Raw genomic sequence first — 17,596 nt, forward strand, 5'->3', positions numbered from 1 at the left:
AGGCCGAAAAAAAACAACTTTCTACGTGAGCAATTCTCTGAGATTTCGGTCATTCGATATTTTTTTAAATAGATGTTACTATGACCTATCAATGTAACAAATTCATTCAAATGCATTTCCAATTGTTTTCAGTTGATAAAACGTGCATTAACAATAAAATTTTGAAATTCTTTGAAAAATATTAGTATTTGGCAGCGATGGAATAATCATCATCAAAAGAAAATCATTGGATATTCATCAAGAGAAAAAAAATCCGAAGGGAGCATGCTCTCCCCTCTCGCGCACGAAAGATCGGTAAAAAGAATCGAAAAAAAAATCATCATCTTGATTATTCGGTGGAATATCTTTTTTACTACTACACTTGCAAGTGTAACGTCACACGTCGAAAAATGACCTGTCACATTTTGTAGATGGGCAATGTGTGTAAACAAAGTGAAATAAATATTATTAGGTGGTGCTGACAAGGAAATTCACAAAAATCATCAGCAGATTGATTTTTTTTTTTTTTTTTTTTTGAGAATTTTGGGAGCGATTTTCTTTTGCGTGATTCGCCTACACAGCAAAAAATCCGATGGTAAAATCGCATGCAAAAGCATGCACATCACCTTCGTCAAAATAAACACTTAATATTACACACTGCATGTAAAATTTTTGTAAACACAAAAAGGCCTGGATTACTACTTTTTTAGCTGTGTACTCTCTCTTTCGCGGGTAAAGAAAGCTCGCAAGTGAAATTGATTGTTTTGCGATTATTTCATCCCTGGTATTTGGATAATTTAATAGGGACGTGGCGTTACATCGTGCTGCCACCTGGTTTTTTTAAGCGCAAGAGTGGAAAAGTGCTGAGTCATCGTCTAAAAATAGACGGCGTCCTATCTCGCCCAGCAAAATGAAGTCGATAAAGTAGTCGGTTTCGATGAGAAAAAGTGGAAAATGTGGTCTAAAAATAGCGACGCCATCCCCCTATAAGAGCGTCTGTTCAGACACATGTTTAAATTTGTCTTGCCTTCCTCACCTAACTGAGGAAAGGCTATAAAATCACTCGAAAAATGAACTTATTAATTTGACCCACCTTCACGTATACATCTCGACTCAGAAACATGTTCTGAAATATAGGGACGTGGCGTTACATCGTGCTGCCATCTGGTTTTTTGAAGTGAAAGAGTGGAAAAGTGCAAGTGAGTCATCGTCTAAAAATAGACGGCGTCCTATCTCGCCTAGCAAAATGCAGTCGATAAAGTAGTCGGTTTCGATGGAGAAAAAGTGGAAAACGTGGTCTAAAAATAGCGACGCCATCCCCCTATGAGAAACCTACACAGAAAAAAAAGTTGAATTTTGGAATGTTGAAAATTATGTAGGTTGAATATTACCTCTTTATTTGTGTAATATTACATAAAAAATGTGTAAAAATATGAACCTGATGAATATTCATCAAAAACTGATGAAAATTCATCATTTTCATAGATAAAATTAATCATATTTTTTGCCACAAAATCTGTCTGGCGTAGGTCCGGAAGATTGTAAAAGGGTGTTTTTTGCAAGAAAACCTGCCTGAATCTTCCATGCGAACTATCGTTGGATAGGTTTTTGATCAGACCTTGCCGATTAGCTAGAAATATTGAAGGTCTGCGAACCCTATCAAAAGAAATGAGTAATAGTGTTGATTTGTTAAACCTGTTAAAGGGGAATGCTATTTTTATGAATGTATTGACTTTATGAATGTGAGGAAGGCACTAACCACCTAAAGATGGACCAAGGTGGAGCGTCCAATTTGTCGGGGTTACAAAATTCCCGAGAGACGGGAAATTTTCAACAAATAGCCCGGAAAATCTCGGGAATTCCCGGGAAATTTGAAATTTACCGAAATTTGTTCTGATTCTGGTTCTGATAATTATTTTGCAATATAATTGAAAAGACTAGCAACTTAAATATTCAAAATAAGAGTAGGGATCAATTTATGCCTTGACTGCTTGTAAAAAATAACATGTAACTTCAAGAAAATATAGAAATTTCCTAATTTTATAAGCTGTATTTGAAAATTCGTTCAAAATATCAAAAAATAATCATTAGTAATTTTTTGTTAAGAAGTATTATTCTTCTAATCACAGTGTTTGGACAGAGAGTATAATATCCATATCCAGAACAAAGCTTACTGGTTTAAACCCATCATTCATAGATTAGCATTGAATTTACAAATCTGCTTTTTCACTTGAAAATAACATTTTTATGAAATCAAAACTCAAAGTTTTCATATATTTGGAGCGAGTTTTTGAAACATGTTTGCCATTTATATAATACGAGGTAGTTTTTATTGACTTTTTCACGATATCTTTGGTTAAAAGAATTTTCATAACATTAAAGATTTGATATTTTTTAATATATTTAAACCTCTTACCTCTATGGCCCTAAATATTTCCAATTTAAAACTGTAATTTTTTGAATACATTTAAACAAATTAACCAAATCCTTCTTGCACAACCCTATTTGAGACATTTTATGATACCAATTCAATTTTCATCCAATTTTGTCATGGTAAATAAAAAACGTAAAAAAAACCCTCAATTTAGATCTTGGCGGGAAGGGGTTCCTTATTTTCAAATCACGTAACGTTATTACGTAACGCAAAAAAAAATCGGATTTTTAGACCTCCTCCCCCTCTCGTAACAAAAATTTCCATACAAATTTGAAAAAAAAAATGTATGGAGCGTAACACGGCCTTCGCATCTCCCCTCCCAACTGCGTTACGTAATAAAAGAACGCTCCCTAACAACAATTTTCGTTTAAAATCTTACCAGAATTATAATAGTTTATTTTCATTCAATAAAATCGTGATTTTTGTTGCCCAACAAAAAAACAAGAACTATTCCCAGTCGTGAATAGTTCTGAAATTAATATTATTTGAAATAAATTTTGACATGAAATTTTAAGAAAAACTGATAAATTCAATAAGAACACTAAATAAAATAAAAAAAATAAAATAAAATTGAGTTTCTTCATTGTTTTTTAAATAAATTAAAAAAAAGTGCCAAAATGTTAAGAAAAGGCATAATTCCGCTTGAATTTCGGGAATTATTTTTTTTTTTTTTGGGAAATCTCGGGACGAGAAATTATATACCGTAAAACGGGGTGACTTTGATAGCCGGGGTGACTTTGATAGGTTTGCGATTTTTCCGCAAAATGATGAGTACATTTAAAATACGTAAGGAATGGTTCAGAAACATTCTGACCGTGGTAGAGAAGTTTCAAAGTACTTCAAGAAGAACTTTTCATAAATTTTTGAAAGGTTTATAAAGTTAGTTAACTATAGTTAAGAAAATGTTGATGGAAGTCATTATTTTAAACTGCTCAAAGTGTCATGATTTTCTCAATGATCATGATTTTTAATCGGAAAACGGAATGAATTTTCGGATTCTTTGGACAATTTTCCACTAGTAGAAGGTTAAATAAGTTTGTAAATAATAAATATTATGTGTTTTTGAAACACAGTTTAAAAAAAAACTCAAAATTTATAGGCATTTTCAGTTGAACAAATTTCATGTAAAATGTGAAAACTTGTGATTCGTGCTTCGAATTCAGTATAAAATGCAATAGAAATCGATAATTTTGTAAACAAAACTAGTTTTAACAAATTTCAGGCAAAATTCCGACTTTTTAACAATTTTACCTAAAATTTATATGTATTTTGTTAAAAAGCTTATAAACTTAGTTAACTTAACATTGATTTTTTTTTCTTACAAGCTATATCAGCTACTTTAGTGATGGTACATTTAACGTAAAAATAAAGTTTGAACATATTAAATATGATTTTAACAAATTGACAAATTGAAATCCTATCTAAGTCACCCCGGTTTACGGTACTCTTGTTTTAACGAAACAAACTTGCTACTGCTATACTTTTCTATGGCTTCTATCGGCTCAAACATTATTTCGCAACGAAGAACATGGATTTTCGACTTCTTTTCACTTAACAAAGTTAAAACTCGCAGTGCGTCGACACCATTTTGAAAAGATGCACCACATTTTACTGCTAAACCTATTATTTCAGTCCAGCTTCGGTTGACTTGCCTTTTTGAGCGCACTTCCAATTATTTTTCCTCTCGACGACGACGACGCCGCCGCCATTTTAATTACATGCATAACCATGAAAAGACACTCGCGCGTTTTTCCCGCCACTTGTTTCACAACATTTTTGTGCCATCACCCAACTTTACCAACACCAGAGTTTATGCCAAGGTTTATGCAATGTTTTGCATATTTCCTCTGCTTTTCCAACTTGTAGAAATTGGAGTGCGTTTGCATTCATTTGCATGACGAGACCTCGTCGCCGTCGCCAACATTGTGAATGGGGGCTTTCTTTTCTGTGCCATTTCGCGAAAAAAAGCAGCGCGACTTCATTTGCATAAAATGTGTTGTCATGATTCTTTACATTCTTCTTAGCATTGGACAAATATTTTAAAAAAATAATAATGATGCGTTACTTACCACACCACTACCGAGGACAAAGCACGTGCGATTCCATGTTAAGCGCGCTTAGAGCCGCCCCAATCAGGTGCAGCGAGCCGGTTACTAAAATATCACATTCCTGCTGGGACGCCGCAAAACTGTTGTCGACTTGTTCCAACGCCAATCCGACGGCGGCCAGCGCCTGGGCCGAACATTGGGCTTTGGAAGATCCGTTTCGGCGTGTCTGCAGCTCCTGCCAAAGCTGACAATTTTGTTCGCAACGCTTTAGCTGCTCATCTTTGGGGAAGTTGAGGTTGACGGAATCTGGAATTGAAGCGGAAATTGTAGGATGTTATAATTATTTCAGAAGGCAATCTATAAAATTGAATGCAACTGACCAACATTAGTTGATTTCAGCGAAGCAACATTCGGCGTGAAATAAACTCTATCAAACTTCACGTTTTTCCCCAAAATCTCCAGCAGCTTGTGCGTGTCCCGATCTCCAGTTGCGTTAAATATTAGCACTTTGGGATTTTCCTTTCGCTGACACGACTGAAACCACTTGGCGCAAAGCTCCACGCTCTCAACCGTGTGTGCCCCGTCCAGAAATATTCGTTTGTTTCCTTTCCTAACCTGATGACACCGTCCCGGCCAAAAACACGACTCAACGCCTTGCGCAACCTGTTCCGATAGCACACCTTTCTTCGCGAGTAGCTCTGGACGCGTGCGACCAATCCAATTAAGCGCTATCTCAATCGCCAGTGAAGTGTTGAGCTTAATTGCTAAATTGTTTGCACTTAGCGCTGGCTTCCGCTGCCACTGGTAATCGTCAAAGTCCCGTACCACTTGCAGATTCGCTCCCAGCTTGCGACACTCGTTCGCGATCACGTCCAAACATCCGTCCGGTTGGCGCACGGTAAACACATCCGAGCCCTCCTTAACGATTCCAGCCTTTTGCCAAGCGATCTCCTCCAGCGTATCCCCCAATAGTTTTGTATGCTCCAACCCCAACGACGTAATCCCAACGGTCGAAGTTCTCCGAACCGCATTCGTACAATCGTACCGACCACCAACGCCAACCTCCACAACCGCAACGTCCACTTTGGCGCGCAAAAACATATCAAACGCCAAAATGGTTAAAAAGTTAAAGTAAGCTGGCATGTCCCGGGGATGGTCTCGCGTGGCGAGCAGCTGGTTGTAAACTCGCCAAAAGTGCGCCGTAAAGTGGTCGGACTGGATCGGTATGCCGTCCAGCCGGATGCGTTCGGTGACGGCGACCAGGTGCGGCGAGCTGAAGAAGCCGGTCCGATAGCCGTGGGCGCGCAGGATTGATTCCACGAGCGAGCAGGTTGAGCCCTGGAATGATAATGAGGTAATTTTTAGATTTATAAACAACTTTGTTATTTATTTATTCGACAATATGTAATTCGCTTCGCTTCGCTTCGCTAGGAGACGGTGATTTTAGCGGATTGCAGACTGGATTTCACCATGTGATGTGATGATTGTCTAAGCCCAAGTTGCCTAGGATTGATAATTGGGAATAGAACCAATTCCACCTGAACCAGATTCTCACCACGATGACAGCCGTCCATTGCCGGCCGCTCCCATCTCCACCGCGCACCAGGGACAAGGAAAGGGATTTGGAAGACGGGAAGTGTTGATGCTCCACTTTTTTCAGAGTATTAAGGGAAAATCTCCACGGTATCCTCAAGTAAGTTTCGCTTGGAGTTGGACGGTTTTTGGGAAGGTATAAGGTCTAGGATACACTCTAAGCAAGCGTTGCGACCATTGGCATAGTGTGTTTAAAGGTTATAGTTTTATTCTCAAGGCAAGCAATCGGATGCTGCTGTCGAGACAATTCCCGTTTAATTATTGTGGGTTTTAATTATTATTCTCAAGGCAAACATCTGATGTTGCTGCAGAGAGATCTCGTTTAGTTCTAAAATTTTAATTTAACAGTTCAAGCCTAGACAGCCGGCTGTGGAAAGCTTGAACTAACCGAAAGAGAAAATAACTAAATAAAACACATAAATTAATAACTAAACGCGCCCGTTGTTTGAATGACTATTTATTCGACAATATGTAATTTACGACATAACATACGATAGACATTAAGCTTTTCAATTTTATCCTCTTTATTAGGGCCTCCAATTTTCCCGGGTTTTGAATTTCCCGGGAAATGGGAAAAATATTTTTTAAAATTCTCGAAATCCCGGGAAATTTTTGACACAGTAAAAAAAACAATGTTTTCATTATATTTGTTATGTTTTTCAAGCATAAAATTATAGAATTTGCTCAATAATATCAATGGAGTACTTCCATTCGAGCAGTTTTTGCTTTTTTCTACAATGTATGTATTTCTTATGGGAGAACTGCGAGGAAAACTGTCATTTCTAGGTACCACTCGAATCCGGTGCTCCATTGCACAGTGTACTGTGCATTGGTGATAATCTATACTCTATTTAAAAAAATGACAACAGTTTTTAAATAGAATAAAAGAAATTAAAATTTGATATTTTTTTTGTTCTTTGCTGCAGCACAAGCTTGTGCTTACGATTTTAAACGTGCTACAATTTTTAATCAAATGTGATTCAAATGTAATAAGTCAAGTCTTTTATAAATATATTTACTTTATATATTATTTTGTATGACATGACTAGAAAAGCTTGGAAAATTTCTTTGAAATGTCTAAAAAAAAGAAGAAACGACAACAATTAAAATGATACCAGTTAATATTGAGTTTAACATAAGCTTTGAATTTCATGTTTTATATAAAACATATTTTTGCAATTCCGCCGTGAAACTACTTACTATTCCTGTCATTCTTGAACGACGAAATAGCCTACTTTTCTGTACCAAAAATAACAGAATAGAATAGCAACACTTTTCAAAATAAATGCTGAAAAGTTCTACTTTTCAGCACTCAAATGGGTGCTGAAAAGTTGAACTTTTCAGCACTTGTTTCGAAAAATAACACTTTTCAACTTTTTTTTTATTAAAACGATTTATTGACAAAATACATGAAAATTTTACATAAAAATTCACTCAGTGCCTGTTTTTTGGAATTGCAAAAAATGTTGTATGGAACTCGTTGCAAAACTTGATTTTTTCAGCACTCTTCGTATTTATCCAACTCGGTGAACCTCGTTGGATAAATGTACGACTCGTGCTGAAAAAATCCTCTTTTTGCAACTTGTTGCATAAACTACTATTAACAAATTATTTTTAAGTTACTACCGCCAACTGTGCTAAATCGGGACTGCAGTCTAAATAGGTAAAGGAGATTTGAGAACAATATTTTTAAATTGGTGTACTAACTGTTTTGTTCTGTTCCTGTTTTAATCGAAGTAATTCAAAATAATATGCAAAAAAATGGCTTAAATAGCAGTCTTAATTCATTACATTTGTCCTGATTTTCCCCAGATGCCAGTGTTTGATGAAAAATAATTCAACATGACATTTTTTTCCAAATTTAAAGTCATAAATACAGTAGTTGTTCGGTAACTGGGCGTTGTTCAACTGGGCTGCTTTTTAACTGGGCGCTCGATAACGGGGCCGTAGCCCAGTTAAAATGCAGACAAACGTCAAAAAACCAAAACAAACCAAAATGACCGAGGGGTTAATGGATGCAAAAATCATATTCAATAAATAAAAAAACTTTTTTCAAACTTTTGTTAAATTTCAAGTTACAATTAAAGAAATATGAAAAGTAAGAATTGTAAATAATTTTGAGTAACTTTAATTTTTATATTTCATCTGGAAAATATTATTCATCGGTGGTCCCCTCGTTATTTTTTGTTCAGCCCAGTTAACGAGCAACATTCGGTGACTGGGCTACGTTCTCAGCCCAGTTACCGAACAAATACTGTATACGTAAGGCTACCAACTGTACGGATTTTTTCCTTACCATACGGATTTCCGAACCTCTTCGCGGATTTTTAATAGGCCGGAATTTTTGTAGGGAATTTTACGCATAATACGCATTTGTACGGAATTTTAACAACTTTTTGATCATTGAATTGCTTTTTTGATTTGGTTGAAGCTTTTGTTAACTAGAAATTTATATTTTTCTGTGAGTTTAATTTAAAAAGGGAAAGTTTTCCGGGGTTTCCTCAATTCAAACTTGATTATCAATAATTCTAGAGTTTTTGAACTATTGTCTTTCATATGTTGATAGAACCTTAAAAAAAACTCTAGAATTGTTCTTTTAGAAACTCTTTACAGAATATATTTATCCATTTCCAATAACTTTCTAAAACTTGTGAAAACATTTGAACATTTGAATTAACAAATCTAGAGTTTTTTTTAAAGGTCCTATAAACTGTTGTGTTTTACATGTTATAGGACCTTTGAATAAAAAAACTCTGGAAAAGTGTTCGTGAAAACACTTAGAACGATATTATTCGTAAAATCAAACTTGACATTTCGTTAACTTTTAAATGTTTATGTAAGGTATGCACTTCGGAAGAAGCGGTCAAGAAAAAATTCAAATGGGCAGCGGTAGCGAAAGCAAGCCAGAGAGGGTGAAGAAAAGCCTCAATAAAACGTTCCCTCTTTTTTGTCCTGCCGTTCGTAAAGCTGTTTCTTGACCCCCTTTCTTTCGAAGAGCATACCGGGCCATAACAAAAAAAAAATTACGAACATGATGATTTGATTCAAATCACGGTTTATTTTATGAATACTTTTAAACGTGCAAGTCATAAGCACTCTGATAGCATTTTGTGAAATTCGTTAGCTGTGAAAATGACACAGTTTTTTTTTAATTTTTAATTCTCAAATTTATTTAATTTAATTTATCTAAATAATTCATTGACAGTTTTTGTTATACCATGGTGTCATATCGGCTAAGTGTACGGATTTTTGCTCAGCAAGAGTTGGTAGCCTTATGTATACGTAAATATAATACCCAGTCTTTCAACAAATTTATGAAATAAAATAGAAAACATTTAAAGCCCCAGGCATTTTGCAGATCTGTAAACATATTTTTACAATTTCCCCAGTAAGCCAAATTAATGCAGATATATACCGGGAACCATGGTGTAGGGGTAAGCGTGATTGCCTCTCACCCAGTCGGCCTGGGTTCGATCCCAGACGGTCCCGGTGGCATTTTTCGAGACGAGATTTGTCTGATCACGCCTTCCGTCGGACGGGAAGTAAATGTTAGTTCGTTAGCTCATTCCAGGTGTAGGAGTCGTCTCCCTGGGTCCTGCCTCGGTGGAGTCGCTGGTAGGCAGTTGGATTAACAATCCAAAGGTCGTCAGTTCGAATCCCGGGGTGGATGGAAACTAAGGTGTAAAAAGTCGTCTCTTTATACGCTCTTCGCACGCACGGCGTTGCACCCCGTGTTTACACCGCGTGTAAACTTGAGTGCGCCGTGCAGGGAGAACTCGAACATGGTAGCCTGTTGTGTTTGCGGTTCATCTGCACTGAAAACTTGTACGGAGTGCGTGCGTTTCGGGAGGACTGGTTTTTGCTAAAATGTATTCCTTATGAGAGAACTATAATTTCTTTCACTCGAATCTGCCAATCCATTGTAGTCACTGAGAAGTGAGAACTGAAAGTTTATATTTTAACAACCTTGATCTCACCAACTATTGGACCTATTTAGGATGCTTGAAAATGACAATATTGTCATATTATCTGATCACATCCGATAAAAATAAATACAAATTCTGGAGATCAAGTCTAACTTTTCAAAAGGACAAAATAAATTGTATTTTTTCAGCTTTTGTTGCTAGGCAAGATTTTCAATGTTAAGAAATGAAACTTTTGTTAAATTTTCTGATCTTTTTAATAAAAATTTAAAAAAAATGATAATTTGTTCTTGATTACGAGTAAAGCTTTATTAAAATAACCAGGTTACACAGAGGATGAGCCGTGTTTTATTATTAATTTTTACAAACTACTAGTTAGATTGACTTTGTTGGTTTAAAATCAGATTGTTAGGTTTCCCTGGTATTTATTTTATTAAAAAATCCTTTAAAAATTTGTTTTGTGTTCTTAATGATTTTCCGTTCGTCAATGTCATGAGAGCGATAAGTCATAAGTCCAGTCGTAGTTTGCACATGATTCACTGTGTTTCAGGAATATAATTAATCACTTGTTAAACGACTTTTTATCAGGTTCTTTCACGAAACTTTGAAACCATAAAACAAACACATAACATTCCTAATGCTTCTTTCCTCGTACGCATTACGAGTTCTCTCACTTACCTTCCCCTTCGTACCAGATACATAAATCACAGGCAGCTGATCGAGTCGCTCCGGGCTAATCCCAATTCTGCCGAGAAACTTGACCGTTTCCTGGATGTGCACCGAGTCGGACGTGTGCGTCCGGGCGATCGAACTTTGCATCACGCTGTAATTGGACTGGAGCGAGTTGAGCGCATGAACTGCATTCTAGAATCGTAATCAGTATTGTTTTAATTTGTAGCAAGAGCAGATTTGGGACAGGTCTTTAAACTCTCACCTCGTACGTTTCGTTGGGCGATGCTGGGGGAAGATCCGGCTTGGTCACCACAGCCTGCGGCTGCTGCTGAGCCTGCGGGGAAGGTTTGGCCGCGGCCGAAACAATCGGACTGGTGGTCAATGCACGTGTTGAGCGTTCCAGCACCATTTTACTACTACTACGTCGAAGTGCTATTAGCGCCAATTGCCTGGCCCGTGGCAGCATGGTTGAGGCCTTATTTACGTTTCTCGCTCTATGCTAACTGGAGATACTTCAGCGATTAGGAGAGGACACACAACTACACAGGCAGCGGAGAACCTGTTCCTTGAGGCTAAACACGCTGTACGATCGAGTGAGTATTTGTGAAAGCTACGACCTGCTTATGTCCCGCTTCTTCGAACTGCACTGGACAGACAGTTGTAAGGAAAGTGCAGCCGCAGCCTCAAAAGTGCTGATTATCGCGACGAGAACCTCGACTTAGCACGTTGTTCTATCACCGCTGATCCGACGTAGTAATTACACATCACAACACTGTGCTACAGCAGCAACTCTGGCTTATCAGCAGCTGACTGCCGCACTGAAAGTGACTCGCGATACTTTGTAAACAAGTTGCGTGTGAGGCTCGCGATTGTAAACAAGACGTCGTCTTCGCGGAGATTGACACCAGAGATGACGGAATGACGACATGGTTGTTCGCGAAATTAATGCAAATTTTCATTCAATGATTTTGGAAGAATGATTAAAAACTTCTTTGCTTCTTATGTATGTATGTAAAATCCACTCTTTCATAATAATCAACAACCACGTGTACAGATAAGGGTGATAAGACGCGGTAGCGGGAGCCGCCAAGCGAAACTGGTATAAAAACTGTAAACAAAACCATGATAGTGGAGCTGACGATTGCACCGATGGCTTTGCACCGCAATATGTCAGGTGTCAAAAATGGTGGCAATTTAACGTAGGACTACACTTTTAAAAAAGAAAATGTTTCAAGTTGCATTACATACTTTTGTGTAGATTATTTTTGAATAAATTTTCAAAAGGTCCTACCTGCATAGGAAACCCATGACTCATAGGTAGTTTTGAAAATTTACTCTATTAATCATAGTTGAACTGAAAAATCCCATGCACCCTTAAAATAAAAATCATGATTGACTGAGTTCGTTATCTCACTTTTTCATACGAATTTTTGAGTTCAGGTCTCGAGGTTCAGGAACTAGGTAGAACCCAAACAAGTTTTATATGGGTTGAACAGTTCAAGAAACGCGAGTCGCACAAGTGCATGCGAAGAAGCCCACGGCAGTGAGAATTTTGGCTTGAGTCTCGAGTCGATTTGACTCGCCAAATATGGACGGGAATGTCAAGTATTTACCTAATTTGAGGGGAAACGCAACAGTTTTCTGTGGTGTGGAAACTGCAACATGACCAATTATCGATAAGAAAGAAACCTTCCTGTGCCTCCTTAATCGCGGTTTTAGATGATCGAATCTGGACTGAATCTTGATGACGCAGCCTTTACAGTGAACTGTAAACTGTCGGTTACTCCATTGGCTGGTGCACGAAGAGATTTGTTTAAATTTCTCCGACTCTCCCCGCAAAACCATACAAAATTGCTGCAGGATCTTTTCCGGAAGAGATCCAAGTTGTTACAACACACTGTTGATTTTTTGGATTGAAATTTAAATAAATACAGCAATTTTATAATGAATTGCAACTGAGCATTTTATTTCATCAAAAGTTAAATGGTTTTCAGAGATTTAATATCAGTCCGAAGCGTTGACAGCGCCACCAATCCACACCTTGGCCCGATCGCGCTTCCTGTTCTCCTGTCGGACCACTTCAATCAACGCGTCATGATACACGTTCGCCATGTCTCCGAAAAGTTGGCCCAAATGTTCGCGCGCCAGAAATTTCACAATTCGCTGAAATCGGCCCAATTTGTACACCAAATTGGACGTGTCCCCGTCCGTCGAAAACAGGTCCTTTGGCGGATTGGGAGGCATCATCGGCGCTTGGTCCTGCTCCGCTTGCCACTTCTCCCCTTCGGAACCCTCGTCACAAAACGGACAATTACAGTCGAAATTCACGTCGTGGCAGTACTGAGCTCGCCACCAGGCCGGTCCGTACGTGGTCAAAATCTGATCACCTTTCACGATGGGGCGTAGAACGATTAGCTTTATCGATCCGGAATCGACAATGGTTGTTGCGTTCGGGTCACAAGAGTGATTGCAGACCGTGGCAAGGGGGGAAAAATTTGCCGTAAATCCGTTTGGTTCATATTTTTGGTTGAGAGCCAACGTTGATGCTACGCGGCCGTGGATCAACAAGCACCGTAGCATAAAGTTACGTTGAGCTGCGGTGCAGAAGATAGCTTGGACGGCAGGGCTCTTCATGAAGATCAAGTGGTACGCGGCAGCGTCCACTTTCAAGTCGTGCTCAATGGTGGGATCGTACCGAGCTTTGGTCTGATGCAGAACCTTGAAGATGTCCACACGGTTCAGATTGGCGAATTCCAGCTCGAATGGATTGGAACCTGTACCGGCGTTTGCCAGGCAGTACTTCATCATCTTGTTAACGTTGTCGTCGAAGGCCGTAAGACCGTAAAAGAACAACCGTGCCATCATCATCGCAGTTAAATCGGTCACACTGAACAGCTTTGATGCCACGCTGCACTCGAACCGATGAGTGATCCGTAGATCCTGCTCCCGACACTTCTCCGAACAGTACATAAACATCACACAGCCGAGGCATGGAATCAAGCTTCTACAAAACTCGGATCCGCAGTGGCCACAATTCAAGTAGTTTCGAAAACAGGAAACGAAACACAGATCTACCTTTTCATCGAGGATAACGTCTCCGGTGGTGAAGTCTCTCTCAGCAACTAGCCCTCGACCCATTTCTCCGTACTGTTTCATTGTAATTCCCTTGGCCAGGAATGGAATCGTTGGATTAACTTCGACGTTCATTTGCACAACCGGAATTGGAACAGTTCCCTTCGAATTACCTTCATCGATCATTTTCTTGCAGTTGACCTCCCGTGCCAATAGTTTCGGCATCATAGCTTCCGGATAGTTGTGCTTCCTGGCCAGGTCAATATTGTACAAAGCAAACTCGTACTCTCCTTGTTCATAGTAAACAGCAGATCTAAATAAAATACAAAACTGTTATCTAAATATTCTCAAACATCAAAAAAAACAAAGTCTACCGATTAGCATAACCCATTCCCAACTGTTCCGAGCCGCGTTCCGCAAAACAGATGCTCTGGTTGTACTGCAGCAGTGCTTCGTCGAACCGTTTCGCTGCGTAGGCACGGTTGCCGTGCTGGCGGTGTCGGTCGGCCAGCTCGTTGCTTTTGGCCATTTCCGGTATGTTGATCAACGGATCTCGCTGGGCGATAAAGTCCCGGTAGGCGGCGATGTCGGTGTTTCGCCGGCGGTACCGTGGCATCTTCAGGTCGAACTGGCTGCGGAGCGTGTTGATGGCGGCGCGGAGTTGGTCCATTGCGTCGCAGAGGTGGAGTATTTGTGCGGATATTCGTTAGAACTTCGAGAGAGGGGCCAGCTTTACGGCGAGATGAAGCAACAGCGGTCTTAGCCTTGTAAACCAAAGAGAGGGAAAAAAATGCAGCTGTGTTTGAGGATCATACAAATTTAATCAGAAGAACAAGTTAATAATTATTGCAGGAACAGTTTTAGAATCGTTTGCAATTTGGAAAGACAACAGGTACGCTCAGTTGGTATCGAGAAATTAAGTGTGTGTGTGCAACAAGCAGTTTAACTTTTCGCTTGCGTGCCATGGCAAACTTCACAGAAAGTTTAACTCCATGTTGCTCGATTTGTATGGGAGCTGTAAACATGCTCTCGGGCATGGTTTTTAATGATAAAAAATTAAATTACTACTTTACACACTATTCCAGGGGTGCCCAAAGTTTTTGAATCGCGGACCAAATTTGAAGCTCACATCTGGAGTGTTTTTTGAAAAGGTCTACATAATAAACCAAATTTTCAGTTTTTGCTTTTTGGGTGTTTTTTAATACCCCTGACTCAATGCGGTTTGAATAACACCCAAAAAGCAAAAAATGTTTTTTTAAACCTCCAGACATAAACTTGCTAGTCAACTATGGAAATCAAATCATCAAAAAAAATTTAAATGACTTTTTTAAGACTACAAAATACACTTAACAATTAAAGTTTTCTCATATTCAGGTATTTTTTGACATTTTCATCATAAGAAAACTGAAAATGACAATTTTTAACAGTTTCCGAGCATCCAACAGTTAGTTGAAATTTATCCAAATCATCAAATTATAAGAAATATGTAACCTTTTTTTGCATTTTTCTTATAACAATAAAATTGAAATCTGATTTGGTTTTGATTTGATGTGATAACCAACAGGGCCACAAGGATCATGGCTTTGCACAAGGATGACCGGTTGCCTAGAACTACAGTACATTCATTGAAATCTGATTAGGCTACTGAAAATATTTGTTGTAAGAAATCTATATACCACTGTCTGGTTGTACTTTTTGTAGCTGATGACAATATCAATTTCAGAAATATAACGAAAATGAAAAAAAAAGTTGAATGTACTTATATTTTCATTGAAGTAATTGAAGTAATTTGAAAATATTATGAAAAGAGTAACATAAACTTTGATTTATGTAAGGACGTAATTTATTTTCAAAAAAGCAAATCGTGAGGATATATCTTTGCCTTGCGAAAGGATTCTCCTACAATTATTTATGGTAGTCACTGAGATTTGTAATCCAAGTAGCACGGGTTTGAATCCCGAAGTGTAAGATACGATTTGAAGTCCAATCCATAAAAAGATGCCGCCAAAGGACCTGCTTTCGACGGAGTATGGCCCGCCCAATTTGGTGTGGCAACATGGCGAACATGTATCACGACGCGTTGTTTGAAGTGGTTCGGAGAACGGGAAGCGCGATCGGGCCAAGGCGTTGGTTGCTGGCGCCCTCAACGCTTCGGCTGAGGCAAAATCTCTTTTCTTTTCATGAAATAAAATGCTTAATTGCAATTCGTTATAAAATTGTTGTATTTCCGTTTCAATCCAAACAATCAACAGTGTGTTGTTTTCAAACAAAACTTAATCCCTATTAATGTTAAATTCAATCACAAGCTATGCTTTCAAGCATATTTCTTCACTTTTACTAAACCTATTATAAAATTCATGTACCACATCAATTCAACATCCTCACTCCCGTTCCGTCTTCATCCTCTTCGGCGACTGCATCTCCCCGTCCTCCTCCTCCGTGACCTGTCCATCCTCCGAATCCGACGAGTACTGGTTCCACAAGCTCTCGTCACTAAACAGCAAATTCGCCGGCTCCGTGCTAGCCGCTTCCCTCTTCTTCCTCCGAATCTCCCTCTTCCGGGCGATTTCCAGCTTGTCGATCCCAGCCAGCACATCCTTCGAGCAACCGTCCTGTTCGCCTTCCTGCTTGACGTGCTGGTTCCTCCGGTGATATCCGTAATTGTCGTCCAGGAACTTTTGGTACATTTTCGTTTCCGCCTCGACATCCTCGTCCGATTCGATCACGTCGAACCCGTCGGTTGACTCTTTGAACAGGATGTACAGCGAGGGGAACTCCACGATGGTTTTGCCCTTGAAGGCCTCCTTTAGGGTGTGCTTGGGGTCGAGTTCGAAGAACCGATTGCGGGACCGTTTGATCCCTTCAGCTTTTAGCAGGACTTTAAGCTGGTTCAGCCCACGAGACTGGTAGAATTCGAGTTTGTTTTTCCCAGGAAAGTCAACGCCGTTCGTGGTCTCCAGATACTTGTTCATCAGCACGTACAGCTTCTCATTCTCGTCACAGCGCTCGTCCGTGAAGACGAGCCCTTCCGCGTTCGGGAAGTTCCACTCCAGCCGCCAGTGAATCACTCCCGTTTTGAAGTTCAGCTGCGTCGTGTTCTGCTGATTGCGGGTAAAATTAGGCAACAGAAACCGAATGGCCGTCCCGCGGTCCCTGGCCGCACACCGCAGCCGGAACAGCTGCGTAGGCAAGTTTTTGTTGTACCGCGTGAACCGCTTGATCTTGTCCCGCTTGCGGTCGTCCACGAACCGCGTCGCCTCCTCCAGGAAGTAGTAATCGCTCATCATGTCCATTTTGGTCATCTTACGCAGCGCGACGTACTTGGTCCGGTCCCGGATGCCGTCGCAGCTCAGCTCCTTCTTGTGGATGTTGATGCACTTGAGGCAGCACGACTTGACCTCGCACTTGGGGCACGTGTATTTCGCTTGGCCCGTGTTGCAGACCTCGCAGAGGCCTAACCTCGGTGGAGATTGCACCATTCCCAGACACTCTTCACTTTCGCTGGATTCCATCGTTAAAACTGCAGATCTACAAGAAAGACGTCCCACTACGAGCGACGCACGTGTTGTTTTGTTTTGGATTTCGCGATGGCGCCTCTTTACGCCGTGTGGGATGGGGTGGGCAGCGTCGTCGGGTGGTGTAATGTTGACAGTTCAAAGGACGCCAGATATTTATACCAGTTACCCGAAACAGAACAGCTGTGCTGCCAAACGGTCGGTGCTCGAACTAAACTTTCAAACAAAACACAAATCGTTGGTTCCGCGGATCTCTCCCGGCAGTAGAATAAAACATTCCGGACTAGTGCCTTCGCCATGGACTTTGACGACATCGACGAGGAAACCAAAACCCTCATCTCGGAATCCCTGGACATGGCC

At 39.8% G+C, this 17,596-nt stretch overlaps 3 protein-coding genes across 4 annotated transcripts in view; all 3 read right to left on the reverse strand.

Moving 5' to 3' along the window:
• LOC6040770 (folylpolyglutamate synthase, mitochondrial) overlaps window positions 1-11,741 on the reverse strand; it is a 151,416-nt gene extending 139,675 nt beyond the window's left edge. The window contains exons 1-4 of one of the 2 annotated variants that reach the window (XM_038256195.1): window positions 10,912-11,741; window positions 10,656-10,841; window positions 4,842-5,799; window positions 4,483-4,767 (exon numbers count right to left, since the gene is read on the reverse strand). In XM_038256195.1, the coding sequence (XP_038112123.1) occupies window positions 4,490-4,767; window positions 4,842-5,799; window positions 10,656-10,841; window positions 10,912-11,115 (1,626 nt within the window). In that variant the 5' untranslated portion in view covers window positions 11,116-11,741 and the 3' untranslated portion in view covers window positions 4,483-4,489. Of the gene's footprint in view, window positions 1-4,390; window positions 4,768-4,841; window positions 5,800-10,655; window positions 10,842-10,911 lie in introns of those variants that run through there. The other variant, XM_038256194.1, reaches the window with a different exon arrangement.
• A 907-nt stretch (window positions 11,742-12,648) lies between these two features.
• LOC6040772 (SET and MYND domain-containing protein DDB_G0273589) lies at window positions 12,649-14,628 on the reverse strand. The gene is made up of 2 exons (XM_038258189.1): window positions 14,096-14,628; window positions 12,649-14,034 (listed from the first exon to the last, which is right to left on the reverse strand). The coding sequence occupies exons 1-2, from the start codon at window positions 14,389-14,391 to the stop codon at window positions 12,654-12,656; spliced, it is 1,677 nt and encodes a 558-aa protein (XP_038114117.1). The 5' UTR covers window positions 14,392-14,628; the 3' UTR covers window positions 12,649-12,653.
• A 1,291-nt stretch (window positions 14,629-15,919) lies between these two features.
• On the reverse strand, window positions 15,920-17,332 carry LOC119767658 (box C/D snoRNA protein 1). The gene has a single exon (XM_038256697.1). The coding sequence runs from the start codon at window positions 17,231-17,233 to the stop codon at window positions 16,103-16,105; it is 1,131 nt and encodes a 376-aa protein (XP_038112625.1). The 5' UTR covers window positions 17,234-17,332; the 3' UTR covers window positions 15,920-16,102.
• Between the last annotated feature and the right edge of the window lie 264 nt (window positions 17,333-17,596).

This window comes from Culex quinquefasciatus, chromosome 2, assembly GCF_015732765.1.
Source record: "Culex quinquefasciatus strain JHB chromosome 2, VPISU_Cqui_1.0_pri_paternal, whole genome shotgun sequence".
Taxonomy (NCBI): Eukaryota; Metazoa; Arthropoda; class Insecta; order Diptera; family Culicidae; genus Culex; species Culex quinquefasciatus.

What these genes read in the sequence shown, in the direction of transcription:
- LOC6040772 (XM_038258189.1), bottom strand. Translation starts at nt 14,391, where the DNA reads ATGGACCAACTCCGCGCCGCCATCAACACGCTCCGCAGCCAGTTCGAC. An exon ending in GGAATGGGTTATGCTAATCG is followed by an intron (nt 14,035 to 14,095) that starts GTAGACTTTGTT and finishes TATTTTATTTAG; the next exon opens with ATCTGCTGTTTACTATGAAC.
- LOC119767658 (XM_038256697.1), bottom strand. Translation starts at nt 17,233, where the DNA reads ATGGAATCCAGCGAAAGTGAAGAGTGTCTGGGAATGGTGCAATCTCCA.